Source organism: Mastomys coucha, unplaced genomic scaffold, assembly GCF_008632895.1.
Source record: "Mastomys coucha isolate ucsf_1 unplaced genomic scaffold, UCSF_Mcou_1 pScaffold14, whole genome shotgun sequence".
Lineage (NCBI taxonomy): Eukaryota > Metazoa > Chordata > Mammalia > Rodentia > Muridae > Mastomys > Mastomys coucha.
The window spans coordinates 25,560,273-25,573,441 of record NW_022196896.1 but is presented as its reverse complement, the minus strand read 5'-3'; the positions used below and the strand labels follow the sequence as shown (position 1 = coordinate 25,573,441).

The following is a 13,169-nucleotide window of genomic DNA, read 5'->3' as shown; positions in this document are numbered from 1 at the left end:
AAAACCAGCCAATGGAAATTAAATAAATCTATTTGAAGCAAATACCACCACAATTCTACTTTGTATGAATAGGCACTGTTTGCCTGGAAAGATGCTCTTGGAGAAGACCCAGGTTTTGTTCCTAGCCCTCCTATCTAATTCTACTTCCAGAACACCTAACACACTCTTCTGATCTCTGGGCTCTTGTGTACATGTGCACACATTCACATAATTATAAATCTTTAAAGCCATAACAAAACAAAAAAACAACATACCTACACTCGAGAGTCATGAGTAGCAAATCCTATAATCCCAGCACTGGGAGGCTGAACCAGGAAGGAAGCCAACCTGGGCTACAGAACGAGCTTCGAGAAAACTATCAATTCTTTTCGGCCTTAACGTCCTGTAGGAAGCAGTTTGATTAACATTTTATTAACTTTTTCAATCTAGGTTTGGAATGGGATGACATCTCGGAATGTGTAGACTGGATGGTGCCCTTTGTCAGTGTTGTAAAAAGTGTAAGTCCAGTGAAGCTGAAGACTTTTAAGAAGATAGCCATGGAAGATAGACACAATATCCAGACACACACGAATTATCTGGCTTTACTGGTATGTTTTTTTTTTTTTGTTAGCTTTATCTTTCATTGTTTTTTAAAACCTTGCAATTAAGTCTTTGAAATTAATGGAACTGAAGTTAGCAAAGTTTATTTAAGGGCTGAAACTACTGTGCTTCAAATAGACTTATTTAATTTCCATTTGGCTGGTTTTTCCAGATGATAAAGTGGAAAGTAATGATCTTGCTGGTTTAAAATGTAAGGGTAAATTAAGGCAGATTTAGTGATAAGTGCCTAGGATGCACAGTAACTGGAACTAGGGAGGCAGAGGCAGGAGGATCCTAAGTTCGAGACTGGCCTGGGCCACATAGTAAGACCCTATCTCAAGGAAAATACTACTTTTAAACAGCTTAAAATCAAGACCAATAGCCCAGGTAAGAGATTAGAAAGTTTTGTTGTTTTGAGACAGGGTTTTACTGGAATAGCTCTATAAACCAGGCTGATCTCGAATTCAGAGATCCCCTGCCTCTGCCTCCCAAGTGCTAGGATTAAAGGTGTGCGCCACCACTGCCCAGCTAAGATAGAGACTCTTAAATTAAGCTTGGATAGAAACAAATAGAAGTCTGGTGTTAATTACTAAATAATTCCTTCGCATGTACAGAATGAAGTAAACTATGTGAACATCTTCAGAAAAGGAGGGCAGTTGTCACCAGTATGTAATGGAGGTATTATGACACCACCGAAGAGTACTGAAAAACCACCAGTAAAACACTGAAGTTGGAATTGAAAACACAAGTTGGAATTGGACAAATAATGGATAGTTTCATATAAATGAGTTTTACAGGAAAGTAGTGCTTTGACTGTCCTTGTCTAAGGAGTTACACTGCCATTCTTTTATTTAAAAACTATGTCAATTTGGCACTAAATGCCTAGGACGCACAAAACCCTGGGTTCAATCCCCCAGCACTACAAAAGAAAGCAAAACAAAAAACTTCAAAAGATTGGCACTAAAGAAATATTTCCTATAAAAGAAGAACTTGTTTACAAAGGTGACTTCACTCCCACGGATAGTGGATGGAAGCCAACAATTTATGCTATAGCAGTTGTTTCTGTTTGTTACTGTGTTTCTTTAAAATCCAGTGTTACTGTGTTTCTTTTGATAAATTAGGGATTTTATCATTGGAATATGGACTAGACTAGTGCTACCTTAAAGGATACATTAGCTGACACAACTTTGAATCTAGATTTTATATTCTTAAATTCCTATACTCTTGAATGGTGCAATTTGTTTCTTGAAAATAAAATTTAAGCTTATTTACAAAGATTGTTTTGTAATAAAGTGACTAATTTATCTAAAGCTGTTTGTAGCAAACAATGATAAAACTTGAATCTTTATGAAAAAGTTCAATCTGTTTTTAACTTGTTTGTTTGCCTTGCCATAATATTTTTTGCCATAATATTTTAATCAGTAAGGCACTGAACCAAATGTTTAAACTGCTCTAAATGGGAGAACCAAAGAAATTATAAACAAAGATAAGTGCTTTGGCTTCTTCTACTCTGGGGTTTTACTTGATAGAAAGGTTGCTTTATAATCTTTTTGTGTATCACAATTTGGGTAAAATTAAACACTTTTCCAAACTATATAAGAAAGTCACTTTATTGCACTAAGATATCTCTAAGGCGCTTTATGTTTGCAAAACTGGCGGTCCATTTTTAAGCCCCATATTATCAGATGAGGACTGTATCAACATGGTAAAACTTTAACATATGACCTAAACTTCTATTTTCTTATGGCAGAAAAATATTAAATGTATACTGACTCCTAGAAATTATTTATTTAAACTTGTATATAGAATAGCTACTTATACATTAAATATTTTAAGTTAGCCTTTGAAAAGGAAATTTGGGCCTAAAAAAAAAAGTTAATTTCATTAGAAAAAAGTGGTACCAGACTGCCAGATTACCAAACATGAACCTTGTCTCTTGTTGAAGAAATTATAAGCTATTGTTAAGATATGTTTTTGTATAATTTTTGTTTATAAACTAATTTGTTTCAGTTTGTTTTGATCTAAAAAGAAAACACCACTAAATTGTACATATGTATTATATAAACTTAATCTTTTAATACTGTTTACTTTTAGTCCACTGTTTAAAAAATAAAATTTAAAAAAATTAACTAACTGCTTAAAAGTAAAGTTTTGCCATTGCTTGTAGAAACTTCTTTTTCCTTCTCTGTGCTGCCAGCTGTAATACTTCTTCAGGGTTGCTTGCATTCAATTCTGTTTGGCCAATGGCTTTGATCTTAAAACAGAAAAAGTATTATTAGAAGTTTGACTGAAAAACACTGTCATAGTAGTACTTACAACTCAAAGTTAAAATTAAATCAAATTAAAAACTACCGAAAAAAATGGCATTATCACATTGGTCCGCTTTTTAAGATTTCTTTAACTTATATAGTTACCTGGAGAGACATTTTCTTCTTACACTAAATAAATTTCTGTATGCTTATGTGATTGTGTTTAAGAAAGTCTTCAACAGAATAGTTTGAAAGAAATCAAGTCATATTTCATAAATGTGCAAATTAGCTATGTTCTCAGAAGTAATTAGAAAGAAGCACCATGACCTACTAAATATTCATAGTGGTTTTCTGCTAAGTTTGGAACCTAAAAATCTAGCTTTGTGTTTTAACTTAACTTTCTGACTCTGACAGTCAGATTGTCTTAAAGCTATAATTAGACTAGAACTTGATGGATCAAGGAATGCATGTGGACAAAGGCTGGTAGTGGGGTGGCAATACCTTAAACCATGGTACCTCAGAGAATTGGTGGAGAAGCCCCGGTATTTGAGAGAAATCATATACTTCATGTGGGTGAATCGTGAAAGGATCAATAAGGAATAATGGGGCTGAGCGAACAGCCCCATGATGGAGCACTCAACTAATATGTATGAGGCCATGGATCTGTCTCTAGCCCTGACCAAAACAACCAAGAATGAGCAAATGAAGGCCCAAAGACTGACTAGAAAATGAAATTGAAGAATAAGCAGAAGATAACTACAAGAAAGCATAGAGCTATATAGTCATGGGTTGGGGGATGAATGGAAAGATCAATGATCTAATGAAAGAAGCCACAGGTAAGCAGGAGAATTGGAAGTAGTTACTGGTTTTTGTATCTGTTAGCCCTTGAAAGGGTAGTTTAATCATAGTCATGGCAAAACTTAAATATATGGAATGGGAAATTTTACAAACCTAGGCCGATGGTTCAGAACTGGCCAGAAAGGATAAAGTAGGTTACTAACTGCAGAAGTTAATTAAAATGCCAGTGAGAATGGTACAGCAAAACTTACCTTCATCAAGAGTACTATAACTTCTTACCACCTGAAGAGTGGGCTTAATGCATACAAATACAAATAACCTTAAAGGCGAATAGCAACTAGAAACCAGGATCTCAGCTGGCACTCGTAAGTCTACAATGCTTAAGATTAATTCCCATAAAGCCAGTAGGCTCTCTGATTTTCTAATCTATCCCAAGTAAACAAGGGCCCAGGAAATCACTCAAAATGGAAAATGTACAAAATAGGGACTTAACAGGAAAAGTCTAAAATAACAGACTTATAAGAATGGTTAGGCTACTGTAAGATAAACATTGAAAGGAGCTGAGGAAATGGCTAACAATGGTTTGGTAGTAGCAAGTGTGTATGGTTAGGGCTTTTTAAAACAATCAGGGCTTTTCTAAGTAAAGAAAGTGAAGACACAAAATCCAAATCTAAGAGTTCCAACTGTCAACCAGTTTGGATACCACAGTTGGCTCATTATCAGACAACCCAGAAAGCTTAAAAATTGAATATTGAATTTTAAAAGCCTTGTCTGTTAATGCTGAGTGGACTATACTTGCTGTACTTATGGTTGGGTGGGGGAGGGTGGAAGGAAGGGGCTGACTGGTGGTGGCAGGGAGGTCACAAACCCAATTTTGAGAAACACAGAAGCAAGAAAGTCAGACAAGGCTATGGGCATAATGAGTTATAGTAATAAGACAGAAACACACTTGACAATAAGATCAGTGCAAAGGTAGTGAGTAGAATTGTGGCTGACAGGCCTCTAAATGTGAGGGGTAAAGGATATGTAGCCTGTATCTGCATATAGAAGAACCAGGAGGCAAATGAAACAGTAAGGATATGTAGTTAGAACCTTTAAAGGAGAAAGGGTTTTGTTTTTTTAAGATTTATTTATTATATGTAAGTACACTGTAGTTGTCTTCAGACACGCCAGAAGAGGGCATCAGATCTTTATAGATAGTTGTGAGCCACCATGTGGTTGCTGGGATTTGAACTCAGGACCTTCAGAAGAACAGTTGGTACTCTTAGCCACTGAGCCATCTCTCCAGCCCAAGAAAGGGTTTTAAAAATAATATAGTGGTGGACCATGTATGGTGGTACACATCTTTAATTCAGGGAGCAGAGACAGATGATCTCTGCCTTTGAGGCCAGCCTGGTTTATATGAGTTTTAGGATGGCTAGGGCTACATATTAAGACCCTGTCTCAAAAAATAAAAGCATCTAATAGTCAAGGTTGCCCAAGAGACTCCTAAAATGGCTACTGCCATTGGTTTCCTCCCAGAGGTGCAAGGTAAGTACCTACTCCTGAAGATACCATATACTTTAGACACAGGAGTAAGGACCTCCTGAGTTGGAGTTGATCAGAAAGCCTCCTCCCTGAGGACCGGCTTTCATGGTACCAGAAGATACCAGGCAAGCTTCTAAAAGAACACAAGCAACAATCCTACTCAGCTATGACACCTATGAACCACAGCAACAACCAGCACGGTGCGATAACCCCAAGAGTGAAGCAGTGGGACTCATACATTGGTGCTAACCAACAGCTCTCTTAATTGAACATTAAGAACTTCTTAACAGGAGGGAAATCATGCCTAGGTCAGGGAACCTGACCAACGACCCAGAGCTAGTAAAATCATGGATCTTGAAAAGAATCTACAACCACCACTTTACTAAACCAGCATAGTTCCTAACTACATTTTTAAAAAATATTTGTCTTTATACCCTCACTCCTCATCAAAAAAAGACTTTGCACTGGGCAGTGGTGGGTCATGCCTTTAAACCCAGCACTTGGGAGGCAGGCGAATTTCTGAGTTCGACGCCAGCCTGGTCTACAGAGTGAATTCTAGGACAGCCAAGGCTACATGGAGAAACCCTGTCTCAAAAAAAAACAAAAACAAAAAGAAGAGAAAAAGAAAAAAAAAGGAGAAAGTATGGCATTTAACCAAGTAGGCTAACTTCATGTTCTTTATTCCTCTCACACATTTTAGGGTATTAAATAATAGTCATATACCTTTATCTGAGTATGCCTTAGAAGGTACTAACAGCATGTACTTTTATTAATGAGTAAAATCAAGAAAGTATCTGCAGTAATACTGATTTATCACATGCTGGGCAAGTAGTAATGAGTGTAAAATTGTAAATACTGGAGTAGCAAGATGGTCCATTGGGGTAAAGGAGCTTGCTGCCAAACCTGATATCCCACAGTAGAAAAGACACTCACAGTAGAAAAGAACAGACTAGTGCAAGTTGTCCTTTGACCTTGGGACACACCCACACATACACAGAAATGTTAAATAAAAAGAGATGCCTGAGTCAAATTTAAATAAATTACTTATTCAGTAATTGTTGGGCAATAATTAAATGTCAGAAACCATAGATGTCTGAATAAGCCAAGTCCTCACAGAACAGTAAATAAATATATAGCATGTCAGTAAGTGTTACAGAAGTGTTAGAGAGGGTGGTGGGGCATGTTATTTTGTAAGGTGACAGGGAAGGTTAACCATTAAGATGGCAAAGCAGAAACCTAAAGGAAGCTGAATGTTCCTGAATAGAAAATGTCAAAAGTCCTTAGAGAATGAGTGTTCTTAACATGTTTAAACAACAGGAATACTTGTATTGAGGTCAGCCAAGGGGAAGACAAAACCAGTGAGCCACTGTAAGGATCATAAGATGAAAAGTCATTTGAAGATTTAGAACAGAGATATAAAATATTCTAATATGTTCACGTCAGCATGACAAATAATGACAAGTAAATTCTGGCAGTAAATGGACAAACAAGATCTTTGCACAGTGGCAAAAATCTAAATTGTTTAATATTCTGGAAACAGCATCATTGAAAGGTGTAAGGCAACTTACTGCAATTTGTCTTTTATCTGTTTCTCCTCTTTTATGATGAAGATCTGAATGTATCAGTTAAGAATCACAAAACGGGGGTGGGGGGCTGGTGAGATGGCTCAAAGGGTAAGAGCACAGACTGCTCTGCCAAAGGTCCTGAGTTCAAATCCCAGCAACCACATGGTGACTCACGACCACCCATAATGAGATCTGATGCCCTCTTCTGGTGCATCTGAAGACAGCTACAGTGTACTTATTAATAATATAATATAATAAATCTTTGGGCTAGAGTGAGTGGGATTGACTGGAGCTAGCAGAGGTCCTAAAAGTCAGTTCCCAACAACCAGATGAAGGAAAGCCCATAACTATTTGTACAGCTACAGTGTGTACTCATATACATTCAATAAATAAATCTTAAAAAGCAACTGTTGTACATGATACTATCTCAACTGTTTGAGGCTGGATGAAGTAGTTTAGCAGACAAAGGTGCATCCCCAAGACCCATATGGCAAGAGAAGAAAACTAACTTCAAGGTTATTCTCAGTGTGTGTGTGATTCACACACATTTTGGAATATGTACATACACACAATCATGTAATTTATTTTAATCCTGAACTGTTTCTAGCTTCTAAAATATGTTCAATGAAATACTTCTTTAAGCAGACATGAACTGCCATGATATCTATCACACGAATGGTGGAAGGATACAAGTCAAGTACTCCAAGATTGTGACGTCCCAAATGTAGTCATAGTAGGAATCCATAGCGTCATGGCTGCAAAAAAGAAATCTCATTACTTCTTATGCAAAAAAGCTTCAGCCTTATGCAAAAAAAATAAAATAAAATAAAATAACAAAATAAAAATCCGTACCTGTTTTGTTCCTGCAATGATTTGAAGGCTGTTTTGTAGTCAATTTCTCTGAGGAACTGACATAAAATTGCCACCTATGTAAACAAATGATTTAAAAAGGTAACATGAGGGCTGGAGAGATGGCTCAGTGGTTAAGAGCACTGACAGCCCTTCTGAAGGTCTTGAGTTCAAATCCCAGCAACCACATGGTGGCTCACAACTATCCGTATAGTAATGAGATCTGACACCTTCTGACACCTTCTGGTGTGTCTGAAGACAGCTACAGTGTAACATAAAATAAATCTTTACAAAAACAAAAAACAACAACAACAACAAAAAAAAACCAAAATAAGGTAATATGACCCTTCCTAGTAATGAGGGGGTAATCTTTTTATTTTTCATATTTATCTTATTCTATGTCTATTGGTATTTTGTACATGTATATCTGGGCACCATGTGTCCTTGTGGCCTGTAGAGGCCAGAAGAGGTCAGAAGATCTCCCAGAACTGGAGTTACAGATGGCTGTAAGCTGACATGTGACTGCTGGGGACTGAACCCAGGTCCTCTGGAAGAGAAGAAGCCATTGTTCTTAACCTCAAAGTCAAACTACTCTGCAGCCACATAAATATATTCTGTACAAGACTTGAAATAATGTTGGATAAAGTCAGTTCATATTCATGGATCCCATTTAATTTTCATTTCAAAAAACCTTTACCCAATGGTTTTGTGTCTCTCTGACCGCAAACTCATTTATCAGTGATCTAAATTACAGTTTTATATCTTTCCTCATTAAACGAGAAGTTGAAGATGGAAACTGCCAAGCAAATGTCCTAGCGTTCAAGGACACAGACACATGGAACTGTACTTTTAAAAGCTGCAGATATATATCATTTTTTAAAAACACTTAAGTCACCAGTCTCTAAACACAGAAGAAAGCATCCAGTTCAATCAGGGCAGGTTCTGGATGCTTACCTTGACAGGAACTGGGAATATGGTCAGTGTTATACAATTGTTAGCATTTGTAAAGATCAGGGTTAATTTCTAGTATTAAAAAAAGCAAAGATTAAAAATAAAAAGTTGAAATGGAAAACAACAACAAAAAACAGGTGGTGGTGGCTTCTAGATCTCTGTGAATTTGAAGCCAGCCTGGTGTACTACCTAGTGAGTTCCAGGACAGGCAGGGCTACACAGAGAAACACTGTCTGGAAAAATAAAAACAAACAAAAAACAACAATAACAACAAAACACTTATGTCTTAGTGTCTTTACAAAATTGTATAATCATCACCATTAAGTCTAAAGCGCCTCCCTGAAAGAAACCCCGTGCCCATAGGAGGAACTCTCCACCCTCTCTTCCACAGAGGCGCTCAATCATCATGTTTTTGTCTCTACAGACTTGCCTATTCTAAGCATTTCTTACAAACGAATCAAATCATATATAGCCCTGTCTCTCTTTTCCTTAGCAATTTTCAGTTAATCCATTCTGTAATACACATTATGTAATTCATTTTTTTACATGGCTACAGGATTTTGAGGTATAGATACAACATTTTACTATACCATTCATTATTTAATGAACACTGGAATTTTTTCCCCCGTTATGAACATTCAAGTATACCCTTTTCTAATTCTCCTGTATATTTAAGTAAAAGTGGAACTACCAAACCATTTGCTAAAGCGGTATGGTTTTGTGTTCCTGTAGCAAGAGAGTTCTACTCTTTCACAACCTTGGCTGACTTGCATTTCCCCAATGACTAGTACACATATTAACCTAAGTATTAAAGCACGAAGTGAAGTTCAATGATCAATGTTTACTAATTCCTACCTTCATCTAGTTCAGGTCTACAAATTATTAAGAAATTTAAACATGCTAAGCTACTAACAGCCATTATGATATAAAAGCTACTTTCTAGTATAATTTGCATATTAAGCCTAACATACATAAATATAAGACAATACTACAGTATCATAAACTAACCTGTGTATGGCAATTCAGCAAAGAACAGCATTTTATCATTCGTTTTATCACCTACAAAAAGACAATAATTATTTTCAAAACCTAGCTCCCAATGAGTGTAATAAATGTATCCTCTGGTTCAGGGTGTCAACAAAAGAGAAGGTAGAAGATGGTGGAGGACAGCAACTATATGGGAACTCAAGGCTTTCCATTCAATTTTGTTAATTTAAAAGTACTATAAAGAAATAAAAGACTAAAAATAATCTTTAAATCTTATTTTAAAACTTGTTAAGTACTGAAAGTTTTCATATAATATTAGTGGTCTAAATTAAGGTTAATTGCAATGTAACTTACAAGAGCCAAGAATAATCCGGTATGAGGTAGAGATGGAGAAAACCATATGCCAATGGTATGTAGCCAGCAAGAATAAGTTCAGACCTAATATACAGACCTAATGGCAGCATAAGAAAGAACTAGTATTGTCTTGGAGGGCTGGGGATATAGCTTAGCTCTTGAGTAGCATACACAAAATCCTGAGTGAGACTGCAACATCCCAAGATCACAAGGTGCTCAATGTGAACTAAGAAATACCTAGTAAGAGTGGATCTTAGGAGCCACACATCACTATCAATCCCAGCACTTAGGAGGCAGAGACAAGGAGATCTACATAGTGAATTTCAGGACAACCAGGGCTATGTAGAGAGACCGTCTCAAAAAATGACAAAAGTGGACTTAAGAGGTTTTTTTGTCTGCTTTTTAAAGATTTATATGTCACATCCCAGGCTGGCTTCAGACTTGTAGTGATGTGGCAATCCTTCCAAGTGCTGGCACCATAAGTAACTACCACAACAGTTTTTCTTGACTTAAGGTACTTTTATCACACAATAGGGTAACTATGGAAGGCAGGGCACATTTACCCTATCCCTTCTTAGGTTTATCATGTACACAGAAGAAAGTCAGCTAGGCAACAGAATCTATATGATTTGAGAGCTAAGTAGATATTCTTACTGGGTAAGTTAAGTGAGGAAAAGAACTAACCATGGTGCTCAAGATTGGGGTTTAGTGTTTGGTATTATGGAGGGCTTTGTGGAATGGCATGATAAAGACACAGAAATCAGTTTCGAACAGGCTGAATCTGAGGAGTTCTGCAGTGTGAGGTGGGAATATCAAAGCAAGAACAAACATTATAATACCGGTACTGAAAAGGAGATAGCAGCTGGGCATGGTGGCAGATGCCTGTAATCCTAGCACTGGAGAAAATGAAGGTCTAGGAGTTCAAGGCTAACATGGGAGTTCAAGGCTAACATGGGCTACATATCAAGACTGCCTCCAAAAGGCCAAAAATAAACAACTAGAGAGCAATCAAGTCTAAAGCCACCAACCTGTGAGAGTCATCATCACAGATATAGATGTAGTTAAGTTCTACCCTAAGGGGACTCATAAAGAAAAACATGAAGGTAGGCAGAGGAAACAAGCCCCACAAACAACTTACTTGGTCTGTGTAGACATCAGGGGGCACAGCCTTATTAAAGAAGTCAGAGCACACAGCCCCTGCCTGGAGGTAATAATGAAGCGCTGCCGAATGCTGATTTGTTGCTAAAGAAGAAAATGGGTAAAAAGTTACTTGCCATTAAAATAAAAGAACTCAAAAGCATTCAAACAATACGTTAAAGATAAGATTCCCTGCATGGTGCAGCAGATAAGGGTACTGCCACCAACCCTGAGCACGTGAGTCTGATCCTTAGGATCCACATGGTAAAATGGGAGAAATGACTCCCACACGTTGTCCTCTGAATTCCCCATGTATACATACAGACACACAATTTATAAAGGGATTAAAAATGTGTACATGTATTTGCCTGGGTAATGATAAAACTTTGTATTTATTCAGGATAACATTGTGAAAACTGCCTTCATTTAAAAAAAAAAAAACAAACCAAACTCTTAACCTCCTAAAACTGATTAGTCAAAATCTAGCTCAGATTTCTCATTAAATTTATAGTACAAGATTTATTATATGGAGGTCTTTTGTTTGTTTGATTGCTTGTTTTTTGTTTTGTTTTGTTTTGAGACAAGGTTTCTCTGTGCAGCTCTGACTGTCCTGGAACTCACTCTGTAGCCTAGACTAGTCTTTAACTCAGAGATCCACCTGCCTCTGCCTTCTAAGTGCTGAGATTAAAGGTGTGCGCCACCACTGCCTGGCCTATTATATGGAAATTTTTATTTTCAAGACTAGAAATATATTTCTATTCTAATTTTTAAAGATACCTCAAAACCTATATAGCTAATGTGCTTTTAGACATTTTGATTTGGCAATGCATTCTTTTGGAAACTAGGATGAAAATAAGTGTTAAAAGACAGCAATAAGCTGGGCAGTGGTGCCACATGCCTTTAATTTCAGCATGTGGGAGGCACATCTTTTGAGTTTGAGACTAGCATAATCTAGTTCCAGAACAGCCAGGGCTATGCAAAGAAACCCACCTCAAACGCCCTCCCCCACAAAAAACAAAAACAAAAACAAACAAACAAAAAACCCAATTAGCTGGCTGTGGTGGTGCGTACCAGTAACCTATAATCCAAGCACTTGAAAAGTAGCCGCATCATGTGTAAGGTCATCCTCAGCTAAGTCATGAATCCATGTCCAGTGGGCTATTAAGAGACTTTATCTCAACCCTTGCATCGCCTCAAAAATGTTATTAGATACATGAAAGTTCATTTTACTACCTCTTGAACCTTTAAATTTTGAAAATTTTTTTAAACATTTATTTATTATATATACAGTGTCCTGCCTGCATATATGCCTGCATGCCCAAAGAGGGCACCAGATCCCATTACAGATGGTTGTGAGCCACCACGTGCTTGCTGGCAATTGAATTCAGGACCTCTGGAAGAGCAGACAGTGCTCTTAACTGCTGAGCCATCTCTCCAGCCCCTGAAATTTTTATTTTAAAAACACTGATCCCGGGCTGGAGAGATGGCTTAGCAGTTAAGAGCACTGACTCCTCTTCCAAAGATCCTGAGTTCAAATCCCAGAAACCACATGGTGGCTCACAACCACCCACAATGGGATCTGACGCTCTCTTCTGGTGCTGAAGTCAGCTACAGTGTACTTATAAAATAATAAATAAATCTTTAAAAAAAACCCAAAAAAACAAAAAGACCCCCACTGATTCCCCAAAATGATAATACCAGTCAAAATTTTTATCTGTATAGTATTATGAATTTTGAAAAGTTCATATTGACTTGGAAAATCCTATGACATAGAACTGTTTATAAGGGCAGTAGAAATTAATTTCCAAGAATGCCCATTTTAGAAATATATATATCTTTTTTATGTTTTCATTCACACACACTTGTGTGTACACATGTACCACACAGACTTGGCTGGCCTGGATATTACTATGTGTCTTTGACTTGTAGCAATCCCCTCTTAGTCAGCCCCCCAAGTGCTGAGATTATAAGGATAAGAAACCACACAATTACAACTTTTACATTTATTTATATTCCTTATTTTATGTGTACATGTACAGGCACACATATAAAGGACATATAAACTTTCCAGAATTGATTCCCTACACCCTGGATATTGAACTCAGGTCATCAGGCTTGGTGGCAAGTGCCTTTACCCACTGAGCCATCTCACCAGGCCGAGGCTAGAATTTTT

The 13,169-nt window shown here is 37.1% G+C and overlaps 2 protein-coding genes across 9 annotated transcripts in view; one reads left to right on the top strand and one right to left on the bottom strand.

The window, feature by feature from the left end:
- Ccne2 (cyclin E2) overlaps positions 1-2,943 on the top strand; it is a 14,024-nt gene extending 11,081 nt beyond the window's left edge. For all 8 annotated transcript variants that reach the window (XM_031366623.1, XM_031366626.1, XM_031366622.1 and 5 more), the window contains exons 11-12: positions 430-587; positions 1,194-2,943. In XM_031366623.1, coding sequence (XP_031222483.1) covers positions 430-587; positions 1,194-1,307 — 272 coding nt within the window. In that variant the 3' untranslated portion in view covers positions 1,308-2,943. The remainder of the gene's footprint in view (positions 1-429; positions 588-1,193) is intronic.
- The window catches only part of Ints8 (integrator complex subunit 8), a 51,673-nt gene continuing 41,135 nt past the window's right edge, over positions 2,632-13,169 (bottom strand). Inside the window, exons 22-27 of the mRNA XM_031366619.1 lie at positions 10,998-11,101; positions 9,527-9,577; positions 7,571-7,644; positions 7,409-7,473; positions 6,722-6,765; positions 2,632-2,833 (exon numbers count right to left, since the gene is read on the bottom strand). Of these exons, the coding sequence (XP_031222479.1) occupies positions 2,717-2,833; positions 6,722-6,765; positions 7,409-7,473; positions 7,571-7,644; positions 9,527-9,577; positions 10,998-11,101 (455 nt within the window). The 3' untranslated portion in view covers positions 2,632-2,716. The remainder of the gene's footprint in view (positions 2,834-6,721; positions 6,766-7,408; positions 7,474-7,570; positions 7,645-9,526; positions 9,578-10,997; positions 11,102-13,169) is intronic.